Source organism: Mus caroli, chromosome 3 (assembly GCF_900094665.2).
Source record: "Mus caroli chromosome 3, CAROLI_EIJ_v1.1, whole genome shotgun sequence".
Taxonomy (NCBI): domain Eukaryota; kingdom Metazoa; phylum Chordata; class Mammalia; order Rodentia; family Muridae; genus Mus; species Mus caroli.
The window spans coordinates 98,029,100-98,056,502 of NC_034572.1; the positions used below are offsets into that span (position 1 = coordinate 98,029,100).

Here is a 27,403-nt window from a genome sequence, read left to right on the forward strand (position 1 = left end):
CCCAAGGAGCTAAAGGGGTCTGCAACCCTATAGGTGGAACAACATTATGAACTAACCAGTACCCCAGAGCTCTTGACTCTAGCTGCATATGTAGCAGAAGATGGCCTAGTCGACCATCAGTAGAAAGAGAGGCCCATTGGTTGTGCAAACTTTATATGCCTCAGTACAGGGGAACGCCAGGGCCAAAAAGTGGGAGTGGGTGGGTGGGGGAGTGGGTGGGGGAGCGTGTGGGGGACTTTTGGGATAGCATTGGAAATGTAAATGGAATAAATACCCAATTTAAAAAAAAACTATATGGGATTTGAGGATGTGACTCAGTCGATAGAATACTTGCTCAGCATGTATTTTCTTTTCTTTTTTCTCTTTATGTGCGTGTTGTACGAGTATGGTATTTGTACATAGACTTGTGGATCATGCACATGTGCATGAGCACTGGCGACAGGAGAATGTTTAATGCCCTGTTTTATTTATTACTCTCCACCTTATTCCTTTGAGGCAGGGTCTCAGTGAACAAAGTGCTGGTTAGTGGCCAGCAAGCCACAGTGATCCTTCTTTCTTCACCCTCATAGCACTGGGTTACGTGTGTAAGTGTGGCATGCATGGCTTTTTATGTGGATGCTGAGGTCAGAACTCAGGTCTTCATGCTGACATAGCAAGTACTCTTACCTACAGAGCCATCTTTTCTCCCTATCATGAAGTCTTTCTAGAGTTTCTGTAATACTTTTAATTGTTTTTCTTTTTAATAAACTCATAGTAATTATAAGTATTATGAGGTTCATTGTGATAATTTGATACATGTGTACAATGTATGTACAATGGTCAAATCAGAGTAATTAGCATTTCCATTCCCTCAAACACTTCATATTTCTTAATGTTGAAAATCTTCCCATTCTTCTAGTTACTTTGAAACATATGTAAATTTAGTATTTTTTTTAATCTAGCTGAATTTACTCTTGTAATCTACCTGCAGAATTATTCTTTTCTAATTCTGTAGTTTGCTTTTTCCAGTCTCCAGTCTCTTTATCCACTTTCTGCTAACCTTTCCTGCCTCTGCTGTTTCCTGTGACTACTGTTTCTCTGGACTCTAAGATGAACTTTAAGCTTTCTTGTATATACCACGAGCACCTTTGGAGGTCTGTGTTCAGCTCATCATAGAAGACTGTAAACCTAAGACTTAAGCTGGTGGCTTACCTAGACTGTTTTTCTAGGTGTATTTCCTTTACTTACTCAAACACATTTTCATGAATTATTCTAAGAAATGGAAGATATTACTGAGTCAGTATATTCTGAATTTTTCTTTTTCTGTCATTAAATTTAATTGATAATTTTGTTGGAGTATGGAGATGCATTTTTCCAACTATTGTCACTGGATAGCAACCCTTTTAACGATTTTTGTTTGTTTTCATTTCTGGAAGTTTTAACATGCTTAATTTCCCCTGTTCAGTGTTGTGTTCCTCGCCTCCTCCCGCCCCTTTCTTCCCTCCCTCCATCCTCTTTTCTCCTATTCATGGAAGAATAGCACTCCTGATTTAAGAGCCCTTTTTTTCCTTTTCTTTCTTTTTTTTTTCATGTTTGTTTTCTTTCTTTTCTTTTTTTTTTTTTTTTTTCCAAGACAGAGTCTCTGTGTAGCCCTGTCTGTCCTGGAACTTGCTCTATAGACCATGCTGGCCTTGAATTCAGAGATCCACCTGCCTCTGCCTCCCAATTACTAGGATTAAAAGAGTATGCCACCATTGTCCAACTTTCATTTTTTAAAAAATTATTATTATATCCTTTCAGTATTGGATATCTAACTTTTAAATATATATTTAATCTTAAAATTTTATGTGCATTAGTGTTTTGCCTGAATTCACATCTGTGTGAGGGTGTCAGATTCCCTGGAACTGGAATTACAGACAGTTGTGAGCTGCCATGTGTGCTAGAAACCAAGCCCAGGTTCTCTGGAAGAGCAGCCACTGCTCTTAACCACTGCCAGTCTCTTCAGTTTCTCAGTGCCTTTAGTCAGTAACAGTATAGACCTCTTTGGTTTTATTTGGAAACGTTTACCTGACATTTTATCTTCTAACTTTTGGATTTTTAAATGTCATCACTGTGAATTTTGTTTGTCAGTATGCTGTCTGTAGGAGTTTGGTTATTCTTTGGTGACCCATTCATACTTTGAGTACATCTTTATACTTATTGGAGACTCTCTCTCTCTATATATATATATATAAATCATTCAGCCTGGCCGTAGACAGGCTTCACATTAGAGTGAATAGGCACAAAAGTAGGCATTAAATAGGGTCCCCAGTTATCCCGAGTTGTGCTATTCTGAGGGCAAAGTCGATATGAAGAGTCAGTTTCCCTCTCTCCCTTTTTCCCTCTCTGCTTTCCTCCCTCCTCCCCTTTTCCTTCCCATTCTTTTCCTTTCTTCCAGCTGAATTTTATGAGAATGGTTATGGCTATAAAGAATTTTGACTCTGCCGGGTAGTGGTGGCGCATGCCTTTAATCCCAGCACTTGGGAGGCAGAGGCAAGTGGATTTCTGAGTTCGAGGCCAGCCTGGTCTACAGAGTGAGTTCCAGCCAGAGCTACACAGAGAAACCCTGTCTCGAAAAACCAAAAAAAAAAAAAAAAAAAAAAAAAGAATAAGAATAATTTTGACTCAAGTGGGATTAACGAGATTAAAAAAATGTTACCCCATAATTCAAGAAGTCTAGGAAGGAAGGTTATCTCTGGGTACCATATGGTCAGCAGCTAAATACCAGCCTCAAAGAGCCAGATCATTTCCATTCTCTGCTAATCACTCTTCTTGCCTAGGCTTTTGTGCTCATATTAGCTTTGTGCTTGCTTGTTAGATGGTTCTAGAAGTTCTAGGCATCATACTTGAACCTGGTTATATTTAATAAGAAGAAACTCTTTTTATGAGTTGGAAAATTTCCAAAGGACTCCTCTATGCAGATTTCTTTTTATACTGTTAATTAGAATGCACGGTGTAGCAGGCATTGGCTTATGCTTCCTTTTGAACTAGTTTTGAATGCTTTGAGAGTTGGAATGAGCCTACTGTAATTCCACAGGCCTCACCCAGCTCGATCTCTAGAGATTATAGATCAGATCACATAGACAATGATCTGATGCCTGATGAAAAGTCAGGGACTGTGAGGACAAGTGAGAGAGGAATACATTACATCTTGATCTGCAGGTCAGAGGCAAAGAGCTAGAGAGAGAGAGAGAGACTGGCCTGGGCTGGGCTTTTGAACCCTCCTGTGACACACCGTCTCTAACAGGGCTACCCCTTCTAATCCTTTTCCAAATCAGTTTTGCCAGCTAAGGACCAGGCATTCAAATATATGAGCCCCTAGGGGCCTTTCTCATCCAACCACCACAGTCATCACCCCCCCTTTCTCAGTTTCAGTTAAGTTTTGTCCCATATCATTCCTGTGCCTCTGCCTCTTTTGACCTGAGCTTCTCCAAGGTCCATTGCCCCTTTTCCTGTTGACTCCTTATTGAATAGTCTAGTCTTTTGACGTTCTCTGTTCAGTTTTATTAGTCTAAGACAGTGTGATTATTTTCCATCATGCAAAAGTTTGTTGGCATTGCTAATTCACTAATTCATTTCCTCTACTATCATCATTAGATTGTTAAATTTAGAAGTGTTTGATCACATAAAAGCAGACTATAATAAACTCCCATCTTTTTTTATCAGTAGCTATCTATCATGCCTAACTCTATTTCATGTATATTTCTGTCCACTCTCCTGTCTTCCCTTCTCCTGTTTGTAGTAGCTCCATTTAGTGCAGAAGGAGATCAGCTGGATGCTCCGTTTGCTGCCTGGAATCTTAAGTCCTGGTAGAATGTTTTGAGAATTGTAAATGGGGTATTTGAGCTAAAGGTAAAGAAGCATATAGTTTAAGCCTTGAATCATATTGTCCTTGTCTAGAGAAATTTTATGCATTCAGTTTCTTCATTTGAGCCTAATAAAGGTATAGTCTATAGGGAAAGGGAGGGAATCATATTAATAATTTTAATAGTATGTTCAATGCTAATGATCAAAATCATTGTACTCATTTAAGCCTAATATTATAGCAGATCTGCCCTTTTACCTTACTGCTGTTTATTTCCTTTTACTTCCCTTGTTTTACAACCAAACAACTATAGATCAATGAATGAAATTAAAAATCTCCAGTACCTACCTCGGACAAGTGAACCCCGAGAAGTCCTCTTTGAAGACAGGACCAGAGCTCATGCTGATCATGTAGGTCAGGGGTTTGACTGGCAAAGTACGGCTGCTGTTGGGGTTTTGAAGGCTGTACAATTCGGTGAATGGTAAGTTCAAGGCACCAAATAGGGTTAAGTAATGTCTAAGAAAATGTGGATTTTGTTTAAAAGATCAGGAACCAATTTTTAAATTGTGTTGAAATACACATAACATAGTTTACCATGCAAACATTTTAATGGCATAAGTGTAGCCACACTTTGATGAAACAGTGCTCTAGAATTTTTTTCTTGCCAAACTGAAACCTGATGTCCCACAGTTCACTTTCTCCCTCACCCCTAGTCATGGGAACCATTACTCTGCGTTCTTTTGCCATTTGTCTCATAGAAATGGGAACTCTCTCTACTCTTATCCTTTTTAAAAAGAGTAATCCTAGTGAGCGATTGTGACTCAGTGGATTAAAGGTGCTTGCTGTTAGACCTGACTGCACTCTGGTATACACACATGTACCTGCACATACACAAATGTAAGCGTAACATAAAATTATAGTGGCAAAAGGGAATTTTTTGATCACACTTAATTTTTGTGACTGTGAGGTGTTTGCCATAGCAACTGTGTGCCGATTAGACAACTTTTAGGAGTTGTTTCTGTTTACCTGGGTCTTGGGATGAGCTCAGGCTTTGTGGCAGGCACCACCACTACTCACTAAGACATTCCAGCCTGGCAGTTCCAGTTTGGTTTTTCTGTTTGTTTGTTTTGTTTTTTTCCCCTGACTCAGCCATTTCTATTATAATAATGTCCCTCAGAGTTTACCTGTGTTATAACAAGTATCAGACTTTATTTCCTTTTTAGGCCAAGAATAGTTCATTTTGCACACATGTACTTGCACATGCACACAGACATATACATAGATTAGCCCACTAAATAAGTGTTTGGGTTACTTCTGCCTTTGACTCGTTGTTAAAATAGATATGTAGATATCTCCTTGCGTCTTTAGTGTTCAGTACCCAGAGGAGTTGCTGGATTTTATGGCAATTCTGTCTTATTGTTTTGAGTAGCTGTGTACTCTTTTCAGTAGTGGTGGCACATTTTACACTCCCCTGTAAGCTCAAAGCCCCAGTAAAACAACAGCAAGTGCATCACATTTAGAATAAAACTTAAAAAACACCCAAAATCCTCTGAACCAGGGTCTCACTCAGCACTGAACTTATTGGTCAAGGTCAGGCTGGTCTTAAAAGATCCTCTTCTTGACCTCAGCCTCCTCAGTTGCTGGGATTGTGATTGTGCACCAGGATGAACGGTTGCTGTAAGACTAGCAAAAACTATTCATTTTACCCATTATTGTTTGAGTTTCTAACAACTTACCTGATTTTTAGTAGAAAAAGATTTTTCTTCATGTGCATTGGTGTTTTTCCTGCATGTATCTCTGTGAGGGTGCCAGAACCCCTGCAACTGGAGTTGCAGTTGTGAGCTGCCATATGGGTGATGGGAATGGAACCCACGTCCTCTGGAAGAGCAGCTGGTGCTTGTAATTGCTGAGCCATCTCTCCAGTCCTGATTTTTGTTTAAAAGACATTTTATTGATTTGCTTTTATTTTTTGAAAACTGATTAGGAAGCAAGTATAATCTATTCCTTAGGAGATAGGCATTTTATTTACTTATTTGCTAATGGTAGCATTCTAGAAATAAGAAAACTGAAATTGCCATTTTCTATTGTGATGCTAGTCCCTAAATTTGTTTTATTAATATTAGGAGTGATCAGCCTCGCATAACCAAAGATGTGATTTGTTTTCATGCTGAGGATTTTACTGATGTTGTACAGAGACTTCAGTTAGACCTTCACGAACCTCCAGTTTCTCAGGTAATGCTCTTGGGTTCTTATCACCCTTTGAGGGAGATGTTGGAAGCTGCATCTGAATCCATTTTATTAGGGATTTTATCATTGGTTTCGCGGACAATAAATTGAACTTTATTTGTATTAAATTCTGTGTGTATTAGAGTATGGTGGTTCTAGAATTCAAAATTGTTGCGATGGAGGGTGTGTCTGAGATGGCTAAGGAGGACACAGCTGTTTACTTCTGACCATAAGCAGTCTCACTTGGTAACCTCACGATACTGTGGCCTCAACTGCAAAATGTCAAAGAGCAAGATGTGAAAGAGAACATTAAATGTTACCTTTATGTGTGGTAAAGATACTGATATTTAGCTGCTTTTTCAAGGATGTACTGATTTCATATGGCCATAGGCTGTATTTTATGACTAAGAAGGGTAAAATGTGTGGAAAAAGGCTTTCCAGTAGTTATGGTCTCTCAAGATAAACTGTTTAACATAGTTTACAATTCTTTTTCCCTGTGTGTATTGAAATATTTTTTGAATCATTACATTTTAAGGCTTTATGTAATTTTTTGCCTTTCTTTTTAGTGTGTACAGTGGGTGGATGAAGCAAAACTAAACCAAATGAGGCGAGAAGGCATTCGCTATGCTAGAATTCAGCTTTGCGACAATGATATCTACTTCATCCCTAGAAATGTCATTCATCAGTTCAAAACAGTGTCAGCAGTATGCAGCCTAGCCTGGCATATAAGGCTTAAACAATACCACCCTGTTGTGGAAACCGCTCAAAACACAGAGAGCAATTCCAACATGGATTGTGGTTTAGAAGTTGACTCCCAGTGTGTGAGAATAAAAACTGAATCTGAGGAAAGATGCACAGAGATGCAGCTTTTGACAACTGCTTCATCGTCTTTCCCACCTCCATCAGAACTTCATCTACAGGATCTGAAGACTCAGCCTCTTCCAGTTTTCAAGGTGGAGAGCAGACTGGACTCTGACCAGCAACACGGTCTGCAGGCACATCCAAGCACTCCTGTGTGACATGTACATATTCAAACACATTTTTTAACTTTTTTAAATTTTGATGTGAAGTTATAGTTTTATAACTGGCTTAAGTTAAGTTTTATTGGAGAAATCTTGCCTATAATTCTATAAAGAGAAATGACATTCCACAAATGTCAAGCATATCTTTTTTACACAGATTATGCAAAGTTAAGAGTTGTATCGTTAGTACAGTATGTAATAGTGGGTCTGCTGCTACTTTCTGTTTTAAGGTGTGAGGTTACAATTCAATCTCTTCTTCAAATCAAAAAAAGAATTCTCTGGAATAGCAGGTTCTTTCTTACGTGGTATTTACTTCCCTTGATTTTATCTCTCCTTGCCATATGTGCTTTATGTGGTAGAAGCAGATTTATGGTTTAGTGCTTGTGTCTTCATGGCGCCTCGTTAGTTTCCACAGTAAAATGATATTGGTTGCAGGAAAGGCTCCTGCATCTGGTACATGGACAAGTGAGTTGTTTAGTTCTAACCACAAAGAAGACATGGTCTCTAAAGAAAACTCTCTGGCTTCTGGTTTTCAGCAAAAGAGGAAACACAGCACTCTCTGATCCAGGCCGTCTTTTTGTGTCTGTTATTTAAAACCCAGTGGCTACTTCAATTAAACAAACCTAAAGACGACAAACAAAAATCTAAACATTGGCTATACATGATCCATGGTTCCTTGATCTTTTCTAGGATATATCCTAACTCTACAGGCTGTTTCGAGGAAGAGAGATAATGTTGACCTGTTCTGCTTCCTAGTATCCTCATATCAAAGTTAGAGAACCACACCAGTCTCACTGATGAGGGCTGCCAGAGCTGAGCATCAAACTTAGGAGGAGAAACTATTCTTGTGACTTGGCATCTACTTTTGAAACACCTTACAGTTTCATCAGGCTAATACCTGGGTTTGTTCATTGTTATTCAGTGTTGCTATTTTCTAATAGCAGGCATTAGACTTCCATCCTAGTTTCAGGTAGGCTGAAACTTAGTGTCTGGATATTTACTTTGTTTTCCCTTTTTCAAACAGACCTCCTTCATCCAAGTAGCGTGGCTCTTACTTTGGGATGTTCATGTGCTATGCATTATACTTTCTCTAGTTACCAACCAGTAGGCCTTTTGTTTACTAAAGGAAGAGTGCTCTCCACACCTAAGACCAGATTCTTGTATCTACCTGGTTACAGTGCAATTTGATTTTTTTCCTGGATGGTGAGATTTGAAATATTTGCATTAACATAGGCAAAAGAAAAAGATGCTGCTTTATTATGTCTGTCACCATGGAAACTTCGCTGCATCTTTGGAAATATCAAATATGAATTTTCTCTAAAATATTCTGAAATAGGTTAAATCTTATATAAATATTACTTTGTGCAATATTGTTGTGTAGTTAAATGCATATTAGCAAAGTATAGAGGTCACTGTGTAAACCGATAGAAAAGTAACCATCAGCAAATACTACAGTGATTAGTTAGACTCTGTATTATTCCTTATATATATGTATATGTATGTATTCTCTGTTACAAAGGATGAAGACAAATAAATAGGGAAACACTTCAATGTAAACCATTTATGAATTGGAAGTGATGTTGCTTTTAGTTATCTTTGTAAATAAGGTAATTAGAATGGTATGAAAGGTAATGTGATTATTACAGGGGTGTTTTTAAATTCTGTGTATAAATTCTAGGGTAAATTCTAGTTTATCAAACTAGTTTTTAAGGGACCTTTGAGGGTATTTTTTTTTGTTGTTATTTTGTGGAGAAAAGGGGCATATCACAAAATGAATGGGTTTGGGTTATTTCTTATTTTTATTTTTTTCTGTCCAGAAGAATTTCATAGAGCTTTACCAGGCTGTGCAAAGAAAAATTCTTCTCAGGCAACATTTGCTTTTAAAAATAATCATGAAAAGAAAAAGTTGTTAACGCAAAAAGTTTTATTTTGTTTTTCTTGTCTTCCAAGATCCGATTTCCCCATCTCCCACTTGCCATCCAGCAGATGCCATCCAGTCATCTAAGCTGGTCATTACTAATACACAAGGAGACTGTCTCCTGACAGCCAGCACTGTGCAATCACTCAGGAACCAGCGGATCTGCAAAGACCTACAATCAAACGCAAATCTCCATTTTCCTTTTACAAAACATTCTACCCTCACTTCCAGTATAAACATATTAAAAGAATATAAAAATGTTGAAAATCATGTACTAATGAAGTCATTGTATATTAGATTGCAATAGAATGGAAAGAAACATTTAGCTAGTTATGTACCTGGGAATCCTGAATGTCCTATGTGAGTATTAGATTTTGATAGCATGCTTTAAAGACTGATGAACATAAAAGCAGAAGCTTTGAGTTTCTTGCTGCTTTCAAAACTGTGTCCTAGTTGAGTGATACAAATGATCGCAAGTTTTCTAAATCATTAAACTATTTGGTTGGTGGAGTGAGGCATGGAACAGTCTGGTATCCTCTGATTTGTAAAATAGCGATGGCAGTGAAGTTGTAACTGAAATTGAAGCTGATCTTCCTTTCTGGTATGTTATCTATTGTGCCAGCCCTTGAGATTACTTGCAGAATGTGGCTATAAGTTTTAGTAGTTTATGGATCAGAGGGATATTTTAAAAATATGCTAATCGAAAGGACCTAATAAATTAATATTCCTAACAGCAAATAGAATGATTTTATGGTAACCATTCAAAAGAATAAGTCTTCCCCTGTCCCAGAGGTCATTCTATAATTATCAAGATAGGATAAGAGTTAGGGTTACGATTCTGAGAGATGTCCCAAATTCATGAAGCAATAATAATAACCTTTATATTGGTTTCCTCTTCCAAAGTTTAACTCTTGAGAAATGAATTCTTAGTCTTAATTGTACTTTGCTTATTCAGTACTTACAGTTTTACTGGTACATGATTTTTACTCTAAGACTTTTGGAAAGTGCCCTGTACCCTCAGAAACAGTTGGACTATTAGTTCACAAATACTACAAGCTCTTGTATGGGGAAAAGAGCTAATTTAAATAATTTGCTAAACTTTAGGAAACGATGTATCAGTCTTAACAGGCATAAAGATCTCACCTAATGACTTGAGAAACTTTTGCTTAGTGCTTTTTTCCCTGTATAAATATTGTCTAGAAGGAAAGTTAATATAGGAACAAGACTCCAAAATCCACGAAAATATGTTCCTAGTGAATATATCCTTTATCATTAATATTAGCCCATTATATTTTCATCTGTATTTGCCTTTTAAATTTATTTGCATCTATTAAAGATAATTAGGATTACTGAGTTTGTGTTTTTCTAATAAATCTGTTTCATCCTTTCAGTAGCACATGCCAGAGGCTCATGTGTGTGCTAAGTTTCATGTTTCAAGACAGTCTGTAGCCGTATTTACTGGTCATGTAAGTAGAGGAGATACACATCACCAGTGTTTTTCTTAAGTGCATAAAGGACTTATCCTCGTCCTGGAAGTCTGTTGCTTTAAAAGCAAGTATCCATAAATATTATGGCCTTCCATTTAAAAAATCTCCATACATTTTTTAGGATCCACTTGTGCATGTAGTTGAGACCGCCGTCTCTTAAAATATAGCACTTTTCAATTCTCTCTAAAGAAATACTTATGTAATACTATCACACGTTGTAAATTTTCATGTAATAGTGTTTTCTGTGACTAAACTTCATTTTGATCGGCAGCTAAGACTTTTTTCCTGTGGCTTTAATTTATCTAAGAGGTCTTTGCATATAGATGAAATGTTTAATTTGCCTGGCGGACTATTTGCGTTTGTGTGGCCTTAGTTTGTTTATTGACATTAACAAGTGTTTTAAAAGGTTTTTAATGGATAGTCTTAAATCTCAACTTTGTGTGAATAATAATTCTTTTAACACAGTGCTTTTTTGTAGCTGTCTGAGTGTGTTAAATTGTTAAGCTATTTCTTTGTAAAGTAGGACAATGGAATGCATAGGTTTTTTTTTTTCCTGTAAAGTATTTTTTTAATAAACAAAGTCTGATTTGTCCTTTACTGACGTTTCAAAATGAATAGCACATGGGAGTTGTCATTGCTGGCACCCTGTTAGTGGAGTCTTCTCCCCTACTCACACACATGCATCCGTCTACTCACCTTCTTTGTGCCATTTTATTTTTAAGCTTTAGAAGAAAATCATGGACTTTTCTTTGCCAAAGAAAAGGTCAGAGATGCCCAGCCTGAGGTACAACTAGTTTTGAAGAAAAGTGAAGCTTTTGTTTGTGATAGTCGTCCTTACTGCTGCTTAAAATTGGTTACCTGCACTTAGAGCGGCCGTAGGCTGTGATGATGCATGGCGTAATAATGGAGATGGTGTTTACTCTTCAGATGTGGATGGAGTATGGGATACAAGAGAATCCCTTTCCTCATTAAGTTTTGTGTGAACTCTGTAGTTGAAGTGCTGCCTGTCCTGACAGCATTTAGGTCTTAGAAGGGTCTCAGTATTTCATCAGTTCTCATAGATAGGAGGGGGTTAATCATTTCCACAACACAGGTGAGAAAACAGACTTGTTAAGTCAATTTCCTAAAATGACAGTTCATTGCTGGGAGCTGGGGCCTGAATGTTTTTTTGGGGTTCAAAGCTCTGCCTTACACAGCAGCATCCTAATAAAACACCGAAAATTTTTACCAGGGTTCCTGAAAAATAATTTGCAACTGTACCACTAATTCTATTCCTCAAAGTACTAGCCACAGCCCAGAAAAACCTCTCTTGTGTGTTTGGCAATGAAGCCAAATGCTTTTATTATTAGTGTTAAATTTAGGTCTTAAAAGTAATTTTTTGAGGTCATTTACCAAAATGAGTTGGTTGTTGCCTTGAGTTCCACTGTTCAGCAGCACTGAAGGGGCTGTTAAGTCTTAACAGCTTTTTATTTAACCCTGAACAGTTAAGGGGTATACGGTGGGGATCACTGCCAACTGGGTGAAGTAATTTTTAAAAATAATTCCTATGGGTGTTAACATTTTAGTCGTTTCACAGTATGGATAACTTTCATTTGACGCTATTTTAATGGCTTATATAAGCTGGAGACTGCCTAAGTGGTAACTATTACCCATTTTTAGCCTTACATCAACTAAATGCTAGTGCCTAGGGCAAGAAAGGTCTTAGCTTTCAAGTTCAAGGCAGCCCCTGGAAACAAACCACTAAGGTGCACACAAACGTATAGAGACAAGAACAGCTTAGAAACCCTGTGGGTATACATATTTATATTTACATAAGAGTGCAGTTGCCCTTTCTCTGGACCTCTCTTTGAATCACTATAAACAGCCATTTTCTCCGATTTGGGGGAAGTCCCAGTGCAGTCCGAGCCCTGTGCATCCCCTTAGTGTTGTGTGGGCAGCAGAAAGCCTTTGTCCCGGAGCTGCCGAGAGCCGAAGGAGGAACCACTGGGCCACAGCCAGCCTGTCCGCGTTCCAGGCCGCGCAAATTCACCAACATTTGTCCATCCAACAAGAACGGAGAACTCGAGCGAAGGCTCGTGCCCTGCACTAGTCTCGTCCACCCAAAGGAGACAAGGACATGAAGTAAACATCACGCTATAAGCTACAGACCCGCACAGGAACCTCTGGAACATCGGGACCAGCCTCCCGGGGACCGACGGGTACTGGGAGGGTCGTTTCTGAGGTGACTTTCCGTTAAGCGTCGAGGGTTACACGCGAGGCGGCTGTCGGCTTCTTCCTCCGGGCAGCCAGAGCGGCGGGAAGGCGGCCGGGGGCGGAGCCGGAAGGCGGAAGCGGCCGATCGCATCGAGAGCTTGTGGAGCTGCGGCCCGTCCCTCACGGACGACGCGCGCCGTAGCTCCGGCCGGGGGCCGTCTGCTGGCTTCCAGCCGGGCACCCTGCCCTTGCGGGTGCCGAGGTGGCTGGCGAAGGCACCCTTCCCGCTTCCTTCTGCTCATTTCCCAGTTGGCTCCTGGCTTCTCCCATGGCCTGTTCTGTGGCCGCCTAGGTCGGGCGTCTGTGGCTGCAGGCTGCGCTCCTCCGGGCGCAGGACGCCGGGCTGCCTCCCGGGCAGGGCTGGCCGCCGCGGGTCTCCATGGTAACGGCCCCGCCGACGGCCGGGCCTCTGGGGGAAGATGCGGCCTGCCGGGCCCGCCGCCTCGCCCCCGGGCTCTCGGTCCGGCGGGGGTCACTGAGGAGCGGGGGCCCGGCCGGCAGCCTGCCTGGCAGCGGGCACCAGGTGAGCCGGCCGCGGGGAGGCGGAGGGCGCGGGAGGCCAGCTCGGGTACTTGCTGTTCCCGCATCCATTCTTGTGCTGGGTGGTGCAGAGGCTTCTCGGATGCTGCTTCGCCTATTTCCCCCTCCCCCCACCTCTTACTGGCGAACATCCTGAGTAAGAGCAGCTCATGGAGAGACTGAGAGAAGCAGATTTTAAGCCATACCCCCAAACTGGACAATGACCTGAAACCACTGGACTTACCGAGCTATTTCCTTCGTTTTCAGTGAGATCCCATTTCTCTGGCTGGAGACACAGATGGCCTCAAATGAGAGAGATGCTATATCATGGTATCAGAAGAAGGTAACAACAGTAGTTTTTGTTTGTAATCCATACTCCCTGTAGAAAACTCCCTTAAAGAATATTGTTAACTTTCCTTAAGTTTGGTAATATCACATGTTCTTATATAACATCTCAACATAATTATAAAAAATGATGTGCAAAGTCATTATAAACCCAGTTTTAGGTTCTAGGAAGTGAGCTGTAAGTCACCTTTCTCTAGGCAGCATACACGGACTACTACAATGCTTTGCTTTCGCAAATTATCAGTCTTTTAATTATTTTTTTTTATAAAGACAAGAATGAAATCCTTATCTGCATGGCTCAGATTGCTACTATCGTCTGATTGAGCTGTTCCTTACCTTTTCTTCTTCTCTGATATTCCCATTGATGTTTTCTTTAGGGAGTGGAATTTTAGGTGGTCTTTAGTGTAAAATATTTGGAGGGTTGCTTTTTTCACTTTTTAGATTCAGCCTTTTTTTTTAAACATCCCTGGGGAATATGAACTTGATATGTAAGAAACCCACTTTCCAGATACCATATTTAATAGATTCATGGCGTTGTGAGGTTTGACTTAGATACAAAGATTGCCTTTGCATCATTTAAATAGCCTGCTCCTTGTTTCAGATTGGAGCATATGATCAGCAGATATGGGAAAAGTCAATCGAACAGACTCAGATTAAGGTAAATTGATTTCTTTGATTCTAGCTTTGTTACTGCTTTAAAGAGAAGAGAGGATCACACTTGCATTTATCCACCAAGTATGCATTCTTTTACCGTCCGAGTCTTACAAGGAAGCCAGCAGTGCATGGGTAATGATAGAGTACAGTCGATATGTGGCCTCAGCAGCAAATGTCCCAGCGAAATTGAAGAGTGGCTTCTTATTTCTGGTCAGCTTTTTACCATATGACAGTTCAGATCCAGTGTTGCCAGTCTTTTATTGGAGAGAGGCTAAAAATAAACACATTTAACAAAAGAAATATCCACATTTTTAAGGGGGTAGCAATCTTCTTCCTCTCTTCTTCTTTTTCTTTTCTGTCTTCTTTGTCCTCTTCCTCCTCCTCCTCTTCCTCATAATCATCATCAACACTATACTATACAAGCCAAATAAAATTTATATTTGGCCTACATCTAGTCTTTGGCCCCCATACACACACACACACATATATATACATATATATATGTATATATATATGTATGTATATGTGTATATATACACACACAGACACATATGTATATAGTATATATGTTTAACTCCTGGTTTAGAGGCATGTCTTGGTTTTTTAGGTTACCTAACAGTAAGTTCCCTTAGGACTGAGCATCACTTTCAGTTTCTTCATGTTAACCAAATAACTGAAAACTGCTGTGGAATTTGGAATGCCAGTTGGTTAATTTGTAATAGTAGAGGGGAAGATTAAGTTTTAGTATCTAAGTCATCATATGGGAAAGAGAAACACTGGTGTCTGTACAAATTAGTCATTGAATAGTTGCTGAGATGCCTTGAGGAAAAGCCCAAAGAAAAGAACATAAATCTAGATTTAGGATCTCTTCCTTGGAAATCTTTTCTAAATGCCAGTACATTCTTGGATTAGGACTTTTTTCGAAAAGGTTTGGTACAGACCTTTACCAACTCTTTAAAAACATGGGTAAGTACAAGCTAAAAGTATTTTACTTCTCTAAGTTACACTGATCAGACTAGACCTCCAAATGTCTCGGGTGGGATATAGTAACCATTTCTCAGGGTATATTTCTTTATAAGCCAGTCACATAAAAGTTTGTTTGAGCTAAACAGACACAACTAACTTCACAATTTCCTACAGTCCTCCCTTTCATTAATTGAGGATGAGGTTCAGATGAATAACCCCTCCAAATTTCATTTTGTAACTGTCTTGTCTGTTCTGTGAGCTGCTAAGCCATATCAATAGTGTAATAGAAATGGCTGGACTGGGAATTCGATATTGTTTTGTGACCTCTAACCTTGTGATCCCTAAAGATCCATGTGTTTTGTCCAGGTTTTGGTTTCCTAATCTTTAAAAGGATTTTCCTTCCTGCTGCAGAATAAGAAGCCTCCTATTTAGATGTTCTCACCTCTTATTTACATGCCTCTTAACACATGCCTTTCAGTGCACCCTATCAGAGTTCCTTGTTAACCGTGTGCATGCCTGGGGCTCAAGGGCAGGCATTCTTACCTGCATCAGCTCTGGGAGCATCTTGCTTCTCTTGGTGTTGCTTCACAGGGTTGATCCTGCCATTGTTCTCTGTTAGGGTCATTAACTAACAGCTCCTTAAAGAGTATTGCTTTATTTAGTGGCAGTGGTGTCACAGCTACTGTGTCACATGAGTAGCAAATATTAAGACTGTTGGGAAACTGCAGGGCAGGTCTCAAGCACAGGAATAGTGGGACCAATGGAAAAGTCTTGTGTTTTTTACATGTGTGTGGTTTGTGTTTGTTTTTTAGAGGAAGCACAGGAAGTTGGGTAGGTGGGGTAGAATTTGGGAAGAGTTGGGGGAGAGGAAAGAATATGGTAAAAAAATATATTGTATGAAAAAACAGACCTTAAATTTTTTTTAGAATGTCCTGAAAAAAATAGGCATTTCTGCCTTCATGTTCAGGGTAGTGGGAGAAAACTAAGATTTTTTTTTCAAAAATATATAGTTTGATTAAACAAACAAAAATAATAAATGAAATGTTAAAAATTTTTTTAAGTATGTTTATAAAAGTATAGTTTGGGATGTTTAAAGGGTATTGGAGAGGTTGTTAAGAGCACCTAGCTGCCCTTCCAGAGGTCTAGGTTCTGTTCCCAGCACCCACGTGGTAGCTCACAACCATCTGTAACTCCAGTTCAAGGGGATCTGACAACCTCTTTCGACCTCTGTGGGCATGGAAGTATTCACATGGTACATGTACATACATGCAGTCAAAACACACATAATATATAAGATAACCTAATCTGACACCCTCTTTTGACACATAAAATAATCTAAAACTTAAAACAACTTTAAAAATGATACATTAATCTTGGATGGAAAAAATGGTAAGAACTCTTTGGTAAACTCTTACTGAATTGCCGTGTTTAAGACATTTTAGTAGATGTTGAACACAAGGGGCAGAGCCTTAACAGAAGTGTAAGCCTTGTTTAAAGAGCAGCAGGCATCCCGGGGTGGTTGCAGTGGAAGCGTGTAGATGGAGAGGAAACCCATAAAGGAGTTTTACTCACAACTTATGCTCTGAAGAGAACTGAGAGGAAGCTGTGTGTGAGGAGGGATGGCTGAGGTGTTGCTGTGTGCAGAGGTGCAGGCTGGTACCCACTGCACGGCAGTCCTCTGCCCAGCCTCCCAAGTGTAGGGTTACCTTGACATCAAAACTAGTTAGATGTGAGAAAACAAATTGTGAACATAGGAGTGAAAACTCTTAGCAAAGCATTAATGTCATCATTTTAGCAACAAACAGAATGGTTTAATCTACTGTGGTTGAATACAGTTTATGTAGGAGTGTACCTTTTTCTTTTATGTGGGTTTTTAGACAGGGTCTTACTGTAGTCCTAGCTAGCCTGGAAGGAGTTGATTTTAACATTGATTTTAACATTTAAAAATAATGTGTCTAATGGAGTAAAGACTCAAACCATATGATCTCAATAGACACAGTAAAAACACTTGACAAAATTCTATGCATTTGTAAAATTTATAATGATGAAATAAGAGTTGAAAGTAGGTTCCTCAACTTACTAAAGATTGGAAAAAAAGCCTACAGCAAATGTCACCCTTAATGGATAAAAACTACTTTCCCTATAGGCGGGGAAAAGCAAGAATACCTGATTTTCATACTTTTACATGGATCCTAGCCTGTGCTATAAGGCAAGCACAAGAATGAAAGACATCAAGATAGGAAATTGTCTTTATTCATATTGACCTAATCACATAGTTAGAATATTCTAAGGAACCTATAAAAAATTACTAAGAGGTAAGTTTGGCAAGGTCTTTGGATGTAAGGTCAGTATATAAGAATCACTTGAGTTTCTAAGTATTAGCTATGGCAATCTACAAGCAAAATTAAGAAAATATCCCAGCATTTGAGAGGCAAAGGCAGGAGAACTGCCATGAGTTCAAGGCCAGCTTCTATTGTAGACAGTAAGATCCTATATCAGAAAAACCAGTGAAGTGGGCTGGAGAGATAACTCAGCAGCTAAGTGTGCTCCAGGAAGACCTGGAGTTAGGACTCTTACTTACTACTCCCATGACAAATCCAGCAAGCAGTGCCTGTAACTCTAGCCCTGGAGATCTCATGCTCTCTTCTGGCCTGCACGGGTACATTACACACACACACACACACACACACACACACACACACACACACACACACACACACACACACACACACACACACACAGATATATAAGTCTTAAAAAATTCTAATCAGTATAATAAAAAAGATAAAAAATTCTTAGGTATGAGTTTTGTATAGAAAATGTAATGCTTGTATGCTAAAGCTATACATTGTTTCTCTGAAATGTTAGAAAGGGTCCACATAAATTGTGCAACAGAGCTCATTCATGATCTAGAAGATTCATTATTGTTAAAATATCAGCTTTCTCCTTCTATATTTAGTAATATGCCTTCAGGGTTCCAGCCACCCTTTTTTGATGATAACTAATAAGCTAGCTCTCAAATTTGTATGGGTTGCAAAGAATATGTAATATTAAAAATAAACTTTAAAACATAGCCAAATTTGGAAGGCTTATATAATTTGATCTTAAGATTTAGTATGTATCTATAGCAAACAAAATAGGGAAATAATATCGTATCAGCATGATTGATAAATTGATGGGACATAAAAGAAAAATGTAAAAATAAATTCTTACCTCTTTGTTTAATTAAAAAAAATCTTAGATTCATTTATTTACTTACTTATTTATCTGTTTGTTTGTTTGTTTGTATGGGTGTTTTGCCCACTTGTATGTCTATACACTACATGTGTGCCTGATGCCCACAAAGGCCAGAGAACGCATTGGCTCTCTTGGAGCTGGCTTTGCAGGTGGTCGTGAAGCACTCTGTGATTTTCATCTTTTGAGGCAAGAGTCTTATTATGTAACCCAGGAGGGCCTCTCTAGGCAATTTCAGCTTCCTTTGAATTCATAATCCTCCTGCCTCAGTCTTGACAGTAATGATGGGATGGGTGTAAGGTAACTATGCTCTGTTATAAATTGATTTTTAACAAAGATGCTCATCCTAGTTTTTATTTTCTTGTGATAAAAACACTGACCAAAAGCAACATGAAGAGGTGAAGGCTTATTTGTCTTTATACTTTGAGATCATCACTGAGGGAAGTCAGGACAGGAACACGAGGCAGGCAGGAGCTGTGAGGAACACTGCCTTCTGCTCACTGGCTTGCTCACAGGCTCACTGTGTACAACTAGCTTTCTTGTAAAGCTTCAGGCCCACCTGCCTCGGAGTGGCACAACCTGCAGTGGACTGGACCCTCCCATTTAAGTCATCAGGTAAGACAGGGCCACAGATCACTGGCCTGAAGGACTCTTCAGGTGAGACTTCCTCAGATGACTCTAAGCACCCAAGGTGTCAAGGTGACAACGGAAGCTAACTAGGACAGTGTTAGCTTTTTCAGTATAAGGTGCCAAAACAGTTGGGTATAAACTATAAAAATGATCTTTTATTCTTACTTTATATAATACAAAAATACATTTAAATATAAGAAATTAAACTACAGATTTTTAGGAGGAATTGTAGGAAATCTTGTCACCTTTAAATGGGCAGAGGCTTTTTAAAAACACAGGAGAGAAAAAAATATAGTGATGCATGCCTGAAATTCTAGCACTCGGGAGCTCAAGCAGGAGGATTGTAAGTTCAAAACCAGTTTGGGCTACACAGAGAGGCCTTGCATAGTGTCAACAGTCCTTAAATAGAGTCAAGGAGCTGACTCAGGTGTCCAAGGTGCTTTATTGCCAAGCCTGACAATCTGAGTTCAATCCCTGGGACACACAGGTGGGAAGGAAAGAAGTACCTCTTGCAGGTTGTCCTCCTTATTCCATACTCTGGCTGTGGCACCACAATACACAAGCATAGTAATAAAGAAAAACGACCCATTGGATTTTACAAAAATTCATATCATTTAATGAAAGGAAGGATGCAGTCACACACATCTATTGTTTGAATCACAGCTACTTGGGAGGCAGGAGAATGACTTATGCCTAGGAGTTAGAGGCCAGTGTGGACAACACAGTAAGACCCCCATCTCAACAGATGAGGGAGGGGCAAAGCTACGTTTTTGGAAAATAGGAAAGAAAAAACCCAACTGAAATAATGGTTGCAAAGAGTAAATAAATCTGTTGGGCACATGAACAGAGGCTTTACATTGGTTATCAGGGAAGTACATATTAAAATCACAAGAAGATCCACTGTACCCCTAATAGAATAGCTAAATTAAAGAGACCAACTCTGCTAAGCAAAGATATACAGAACTGAGAATTCAGAAACTGTTGGTTAGCATGGAAAACTGAAAGTTGTTTGATGGTCTCTGAACAGTTAAATGTATGACTTTACATGGTTATGTGTTTCCAGGTACCTACAAGACAAAACAAGCAGCTCTGTTCACATTTACCCCCTTCTCTCTGTACAGGGGAATCACGATCAGATGCATTACACCTCTGTAATGTGCCCAGTGAGAGAACTTACACAAGGAAAACAGTTTCCTATCAGTTCTGCTGATAGGAACGTTCTAGAAATGTACAATGATAGAAAACAGATCAGTGTTGCCTTCTGAACAGGAATTTCTGCAGCTAGGCTGTTGAGTCTGCTTCGAAGGGTTTCATGTGTTGAAATTTATTTGAATTGTGAAGTATTAGGAAAGTGGAAAGGTGATCCTATCGTGTTTGTTACAGGTGGGGCCTTTGGGAGCTTTATTAGGATCAGATAAAGTCAGGTGGAGTGGCCATGTTTGGCTCCTATTGGCTTTGTAAGAACAGGGAGAGCCCCACTTGAATAACACATGACCCTGCTTTCTTTCCACCTGAGCTCTGTGCTGCTTTGAGGTCACCAACAAGAAGGCTGTCTCTAAACGTGGGCTTACTCCTTTCAACTACAAATAAGCTCCTCCTTTTTATAAAGCTGCCCAGACTTTACATTATAGTAATGAAAATTGGACTAATATACAGGCTCAAAGGAAGCTTTGGGGGTGATGGCTATATCCTAGATATTGAGTATAATCATGATTATGTAACTATGAATTTACTAAAACTCTAAATAACTTGCCAAAACTCTAAATAACTTACCAAAACTGTACATTTCAAATGGGTGAATTTAATAATATATAAATTACACCTCAGTAAAACAAGTTTTTTTTTTTTAAAGTACAAATTGTAGGAGAAAATAAGGAGTATACAAAATGTTTACATACACTTTACAATGGAAAAAGTATGTGTAGGAAAACAAATTTTCCTCCAATGTTTTAATCAAGAGATTATATGAAATGTCTGATACTATTTTAGTGATAAAGATCAATTTCGTCTTTCAAACTAAGACTAAACCAATAAAATTTCCTGTTACTGCTATTTAACATGCTGTTTCCTAAGATGAACAAAACAGTTTAATAAATATTTTCATTGTTTTGAAATTCTTTTCTAGCTAACTTACAAAGAACAAAATACTATTTGATAGTAACACAGCTTTCTCTCTAGAAAAGAAAGACTGGTGCAGTTCAGAGGCTAATTCAGCTGCTGTGCTTTATCCTTAGTGCTGAAGGGCGTGAGAGAGCCTTCTCCTTAGAGACGACAGGTTAGAGCATGCACTGAGCTCTGTTCAGCACTGTCCTGGAGCGTCTGCAGTAAGGGAAAGGGCTCAGCTGGGAGGTATGAGAACAGCAGAGGAGGCTACATCAGATGACAGCTTTCAGTACAATTCTGAAAGTAGATGGGAAGTAGATAGGAAGTGAAGAAAGTAAGCACTTGAGTGCTGCAGGGAAAGCCGGTAAGAAACCAGTATAGGCTTTGTGCTCAGTTTCTGAAAGATTTCAGTGGGTCAGTGTGCTGGTGTTAGGGAGAACTGAAGTCAGGACTCTGGGAGGATATGCATGGCAATAGACACACCACCCTCAGACCTTCCATATTCCACACAACTACTGCCTTCCTCTTACAGAAGACAGAATTGGAGCTTGCTCTGTTGTACTCTGAAACAGTCTGTGCTCTATACCAAAACCAAATGTGAGTGGAGTGATGCTCTAGTACTGAGGATCAAATGAGCCTGCTGGCCAGGCTGTCCCCTCTAAAGAGAAGGGTGGAATTTCTGTAGAAATGAACCAGAAGAGTGAAATGGTTGCCAGCCCCTCTACAGTGCAGGGTACTGTTCAGAAAGCTGTATCTAATGCACACGTTAGTGTAAATGTATAGATATCTGTGTAAATACAAATGGTAAAGTTCATGAAATATTTGAAATATGAAGAAAAAGGAAGAGAAAAGTAAAAGAAGAAGAAGAAGAATAGTATTTGAAAGAATTAAGATGGGTGGTACATGCCTGTTATCAGTTCTTGGGAGGGAAGCTGAGCTAGAAAGATTGCAATTTTGAAGCCAGTATAGTCTATACATCAGGGCCTTGACCCTAACTTACTAAACATACAGGGGAAGAACCATTAATTAGTATATTTAAGTAATTAGACATTATAAAAGTGAGCCTGGATTAAGTTTAAGAGATGTAGTATATAACATGCCAATTATAGTTCATATATTTTTGAGAAATTTTGAGTATATACAGTGTGTCTTCTCCCCAAATGGTAACCATGTGAACTAATAATGCATGTTAACTCAATCCACAGTGAATGTAATAGCTCTTGACAGACCTCTTATAAACTGAAAATACTGTCAATGGTTACTGCACCTAACTTGAGCACCAAGCCTAGCAACAGGGACCACAGTAGGGTGGGGACTGTTTACCCTTGTGATGTTATGGTGACTGGGAGCCATTATTACCCATTGGCACAAGACAGCACTTTACTCCATGTTGTTAAGCCTATGAAGAGAATGGAATTCAAATCTAAAGTAAATCTTCTGTCTTCCCACTGTTTTAAAGAGGACAGTACTTCAATTGAACAGTCTTAAGGGGACCATCTGCACACATATTCTTCAAAACATGTTTACCTGTCAAGGAGAAGGCTTATCTGTTATATATTCATCTTCCCGTTTTAAAAATGCAACACTTGTAAAAATAATTTGTAAATATAAAGTCTCATCTACCAACTTTAGAAAGTCTTTGAAGATAACCAGAAGGTCAAAGCGATGTTTTAGATGACAGTGTGAGGATAGGGTGTGTGCTGCTCAGTGATAGAGCACTTGCTCACAAACATAAAAGAGCAAGAGAACATTACTCATAATAAATGTAGTCAAAAAAGTTGCTACCACATCTCTAAACAATAGGAGAGAACATGGGAAAAGAAACTCAAGAAGTGGGGCCGGGGCTCAGCACCTCCAGGCTCATGTCACCTAGCCTGAGGCCTGAGTTTGATCCCCAGGGATTATTTCCTTTGAGAAATCTTTCTCTGACTTTTTTTTTCCCCACTTTTAAATGTGTGTAGAGTTAGAAGCATGTTACACTAGTCCTCATCGTGCTGTCTTAAGTGTGAGTTGATTAGATGTGTGTTACACTAGTCCTCATCGTGCTGTTGTATTTGACATGCCATTGCTTTTGTTGTTGACAGTGTTCCTCTTACTATTTTCTCATTTCTCTAACACTATTTCTGATAAAGCAACAAAAAGAGGATTTATTTTGCTCCTGGGCTCTTGGCTACATTTTCTGGGCTCCTTGTAAGGTCCAACATCATGGAAACAGGAGCATGAGTAGGAGAGGGCTCACCTTGTGGACAGGAAGGAAGCAGAGAGAATGAGGACCTTGGGAGCAGCTATAGCCTTCAGTGGCACATCACCAGAGACTGACTTACTACACTGAGGCCTCACCTCCTAAAGTTTCCACGTCCTAACCTGTCCCGGAAGTATCAGCACTCCAGGTGAAACTGTTGAGCTCACGGGGAAGCATCTAAGGGTCAAACCATGCTCAGCACAGTGTGTGCTAAGATGTCAAAGGCTGCTTCTCCTTTGTCCCAGACTGTATTGTAGGTTTATTCTTTTAGTGGCAATAAAATGAAAATTCAGCACATTGGGAGATAGATAGGTGGAATTACAGAGCTTCACTTGTTTCTTTTATTCACTGTTACATATACAGTCCATCCATGTGGTGGCAGTTTGTCCAGTGTTTTGTTCCCTCCTTAAGGTCAGGGGTTTTGCCCCAATTGCAGTACCCTGGGTTTTGTAAGGTGCTTTCAAACTAGTGACATGGTATCACAGTTTTGTTAGGGCTTACTGTGGGAGAGGACTCTGAAGAGGTGTAGGCTGCCACACAGGGAATGAGTCTCCCTTCCTTCTTTCAGTCTTTACCTACTAGGATAGAGATTGTGTGTAGCCAATGAGGAAATTACATACAGTTCCCAGGGTTTTTCATTAAAGCTTTCAAGGTCAAGCCATACTATTTCATCTCCAACAAAACCTCTTCCTTTTGCTGAGGGATGCATATGGCTCCATGTAGCAAGACACAGGATGTGTAATGATTAAGACTGAGGCTAACTTGGTTTGGATCTCTGGGCTTTGGTTTCTTTAGCTGTGTGGGTATGTTGTGTCCCTGTGTGTTCCCAGGAGTTCCCAGCAGGCATTTAGGTGTCTTGCTCTCATTCTTTGACTTATCATCTTGAGAGAAGGTCTCTCATTGTATTGGAACCTTGTTATATAGACCTTGACTATTGAGCTCTGGGAGCCTGTCTTTTTCCTAATGCTGGGGTTGCAGGCACCTGTAGCCTATGCCTAGTTTTTTTGTGTAGGACCTGGAGATTCAAACTCAGGTCATCTTGCTTGCAGAGCAAACATGTTTAACCATTTACACTAACTTTGATGGTTGAGCATGAAATTAGAATTCATCTTTCTCTCACTTTTAAAGTTTTACTTTGTGTATGAGTATTGTGCTTTGAATAAAAATGGTCCCAATAGGCCCATGGAGAATGCCACTTTTAAGAGGTGTGGTCTTGTTGGAGTAGGTGTGGCTTTGTTGGAGGAAGTGTGTCTCATTCTCTTCCTGCTGCCTTCAGATAAAGATATAGAACTCTCAGCTGCTTCTTCAGTGCCATATCTGTCTTCACACCACCATGACAATAACACACTAAACCTCTGAAACTGTAAGCTAGCTCCAATTAAATGTTTTTCTTTATAAGAGTTGTGGTCATGGTGTCTGTTCACAGCAGTAGAACCTTACCTAAGACAAGTGTCATGCCTGAATATATGTCTATAAATGACATACATGCAGTGCCTGTCCTTGGAGACTACAAGAGAAAGCTGGATTCGCTGTATTGGAGGAACGGATGGTTATAAGCTGCCACATATGTACTGGGAACTAAAGACTAACGGCCTGGAAGAGCAGCATGTACTCTTAACCTCTGAGCCATTTCTCCAAGACCTGTCATTTCCTCCCGACCCCCAGTTCTATGTATATAGGACACATGTGGGACACATGTATTTGTATGAGTGTGGGTACTATGTGCCACAGCATGTTTGTGGGCAGCTTTAAGTATCAGCCCTTGCTTTTCACTTTGAGACAGGGTCTCTTGTTAGGCATTTACATGCCCGGCACCTGGTCTGTAAGCTGGGGGTTCTCTTGCTTCTGCCTCCTACCTCACCACAGGAGTGTTGGGGTTATAAGGTGTAGGGGTTATAAGGTGGAGGGTCTGGTTTTTCATTGGGTTATAGGGATGAGAATCGGCTTCTCCCACTCAAGTGGCAAATGTTTTATCCATTGAACCATCATTTTACCTAAAATTTATCTCTTAAAAAATTAATAGCAATAAGTGTTTGACAAACCAAAAGTTTGGAATAAAATCAAAAGATAATTTCATAAATATATACTTACTATATGGCAAGGTCATTGTGACACTCAGATTCTCAGTTTTTCTTCTAAACACCTGACAAAACTGGAAATGCTGCCTCTGAAGTAACAGTGATCCATTGGGAACTTGAGGATGCAGCAGCGACTCTAGAATCCTTCCGGCTCTTAGATAAGTGTAGTAACATACAGGAGCACTGCTCACTAAGCTGCTGTAATATGAAACGATAGAAGAAAAAGTCCCAGAAAAGCTTTCTTTCTGTTCTTTGAAAAGATATTCATGGCTAAATTATATAAAGTGGATGCATAAAGGGAATTTATTGAATGGATACATCACAATATTAAGAAATAGGACTAAAGAGGAACCTCTTAGATGATAAATTCCAGGAGTATTTGGATCTCAGGTTTTCAGAGAGTCTGAGACCATGGAGGCACCTAGTTTTGCCTGAGACAAAGATGAACTCCAGGCCTGAAAATAGAATTTGGATGGAGTTTGTATGCAGAAAGCTTTGACCTCCACCCCTCATACCTTAAAAGACAACAGTGCCATGCTCCCCAGGTGATGGATGGTCAGTTTAAAGGAGCTGGGCATCCTAGCAATAACTTCCTACAGGGATTTTGGCTTGGGAAGTTTCTGGCAGTTGAACTGAATTATGTTCTGAGAAGTACTGTAAGGAAGTGTTTTATGATGTGTTCATTGCCAGGGTTGGCCACTAAGACAAAGAAGACTTTAATACAGAGCAGTATAATGAAGAGCCTAGTAACATGGGTGGTATTGTCTGTTGCAGCTGAGCGTGGCTAGAGGAAGAGTCAATGCCTTCTGAGATGCATCTTAGAGTTTTCCATGCTCTTCCTTCTAGCAGCAGGTGGCTCTGGGCTGAAATGGTATGTAATGGAGGGCTGGCCATTTGGATGATGTCATTACACTGGCCTCCTGGTAATATCACAGTCCACTAGTCACATTCCTGTTGTCTGTCTTAATGACACATGTCACTGCTTAAGGTTCCTGATCCTTCGTAAGGTCTACATTGTCCTTCTTTGGAATGTGTGAGGGCAGCGGACGCAGGGACCCTACCCACCTCACTGTGGTTCATCAGACGGTCAGAACATTTCACTTGGTTAAGTTGGCTCCCCAAACTGTTATCTTTGCATCCTATAGTAGCAAAATATAGATCTAACCTAACCTATGCTCAGGTTTAAACAGGCTGCCAGTTCTAGTCAGCAGCACTAGAGAAGCCCTCTTAAGGCGTGTGTCCATTAGTCACTAACCTTGAAGAATGGAATGGAAAAGGAGTTTCCCAGAGGTTTCCAGGCTTTAACTACAAGGTCACCTTTTGGAGATGTGTAGTATTGCGGCAGGGAAGGCACATTAATGTCGAATAGGATCATTAGTGTGTTCTTCCTTCAGTTGTGGTGGACGGATCTTAGCTGCGTGATTGAAGAAAACGGGTGTTGCTGTAGAGCAGCACACCATGCAGTAAATGGCAGAGCTCCAAACCTACAGCTGCCTTGGAGGACAATTGAATAGCATCACGAATCCAATGTACTGCCTTTTCAACCAGCAGTGCCACATGTAGGAACTTTTCTTATGTACAGAAACTTTTATTAAAGTAACGCTTGTAATAACAAAAGGTTAGAAACTACCATTAATTCAGAACAGAGGTAAAAAAAATTATGGCCCATATCTACAATGGGGGATTTTGGAGACACTTAAAAGAATAGACCTGCTCTGTGTATTGCCAAGGAACGTTCAAGGGATCTTGGAGCCACATGGTTAAGTGGGGGAAGAAAACATGCATGAACATGCATAAAGTGCTAGTGTTTGGAATAGAGATAAATACATGTAAATGTGTGGATGCATATGTGTGTGTGCATATACTCACACATATGCTTGTGATACGTCTGCTTGCCTGTTCC

At 39.8% G+C, this 27,403-nt stretch overlaps 2 protein-coding genes across 6 annotated transcripts in view; both read left to right on the forward strand.

Annotated features, from left to right (window-relative positions):
* The window catches only part of Rsbn1 (round spermatid basic protein 1), a 56,116-nt gene extending 43,422 nt beyond the window's left edge, over positions 1 to 12,694 (forward strand). Inside the window, exons 5-8 of one of the 2 annotated variants that reach the window (XM_021158737.2) lie at positions 4,137 to 4,304; positions 5,947 to 6,055; positions 6,616 to 7,071; positions 9,022 to 12,694. In XM_021158737.2, the coding sequence (XP_021014396.1) occupies positions 4,137 to 4,304; positions 5,947 to 6,055; positions 6,616 to 7,068 (730 nt within the window). In that variant the 3' untranslated portion in view covers positions 7,069 to 7,071; positions 9,022 to 12,694. Of the gene's footprint in view, positions 1 to 4,136; positions 4,305 to 5,946; positions 6,056 to 6,615 lie in introns of both variants that reach the window. The other variant, XM_021158738.2, reaches the window with a different exon arrangement.
* Positions 12,695 to 12,726: 32 nt separating this feature from the next.
* Phtf1 (putative homeodomain transcription factor 1) overlaps positions 12,727 to 27,403 on the forward strand; it is a 50,175-nt gene continuing 35,498 nt past the window's right edge. For 2 of the 4 annotated variants that reach the window (XM_021158739.2, XM_021158742.2), the window contains exons 1-3: positions 12,727 to 13,252; positions 13,516 to 13,591; positions 14,195 to 14,251. In XM_021158739.2, coding sequence (XP_021014398.1) covers positions 13,547 to 13,591; positions 14,195 to 14,251 — 102 coding nt within the window. In that variant the 5' untranslated portion in view covers positions 12,727 to 13,252; positions 13,516 to 13,546. The remainder of the gene's footprint in view (positions 13,253 to 13,515; positions 13,592 to 14,194; positions 14,252 to 27,403) is intronic. The other 2 variants (XM_029475672.1, XM_029475671.1) reach the window with 2 other exon arrangements.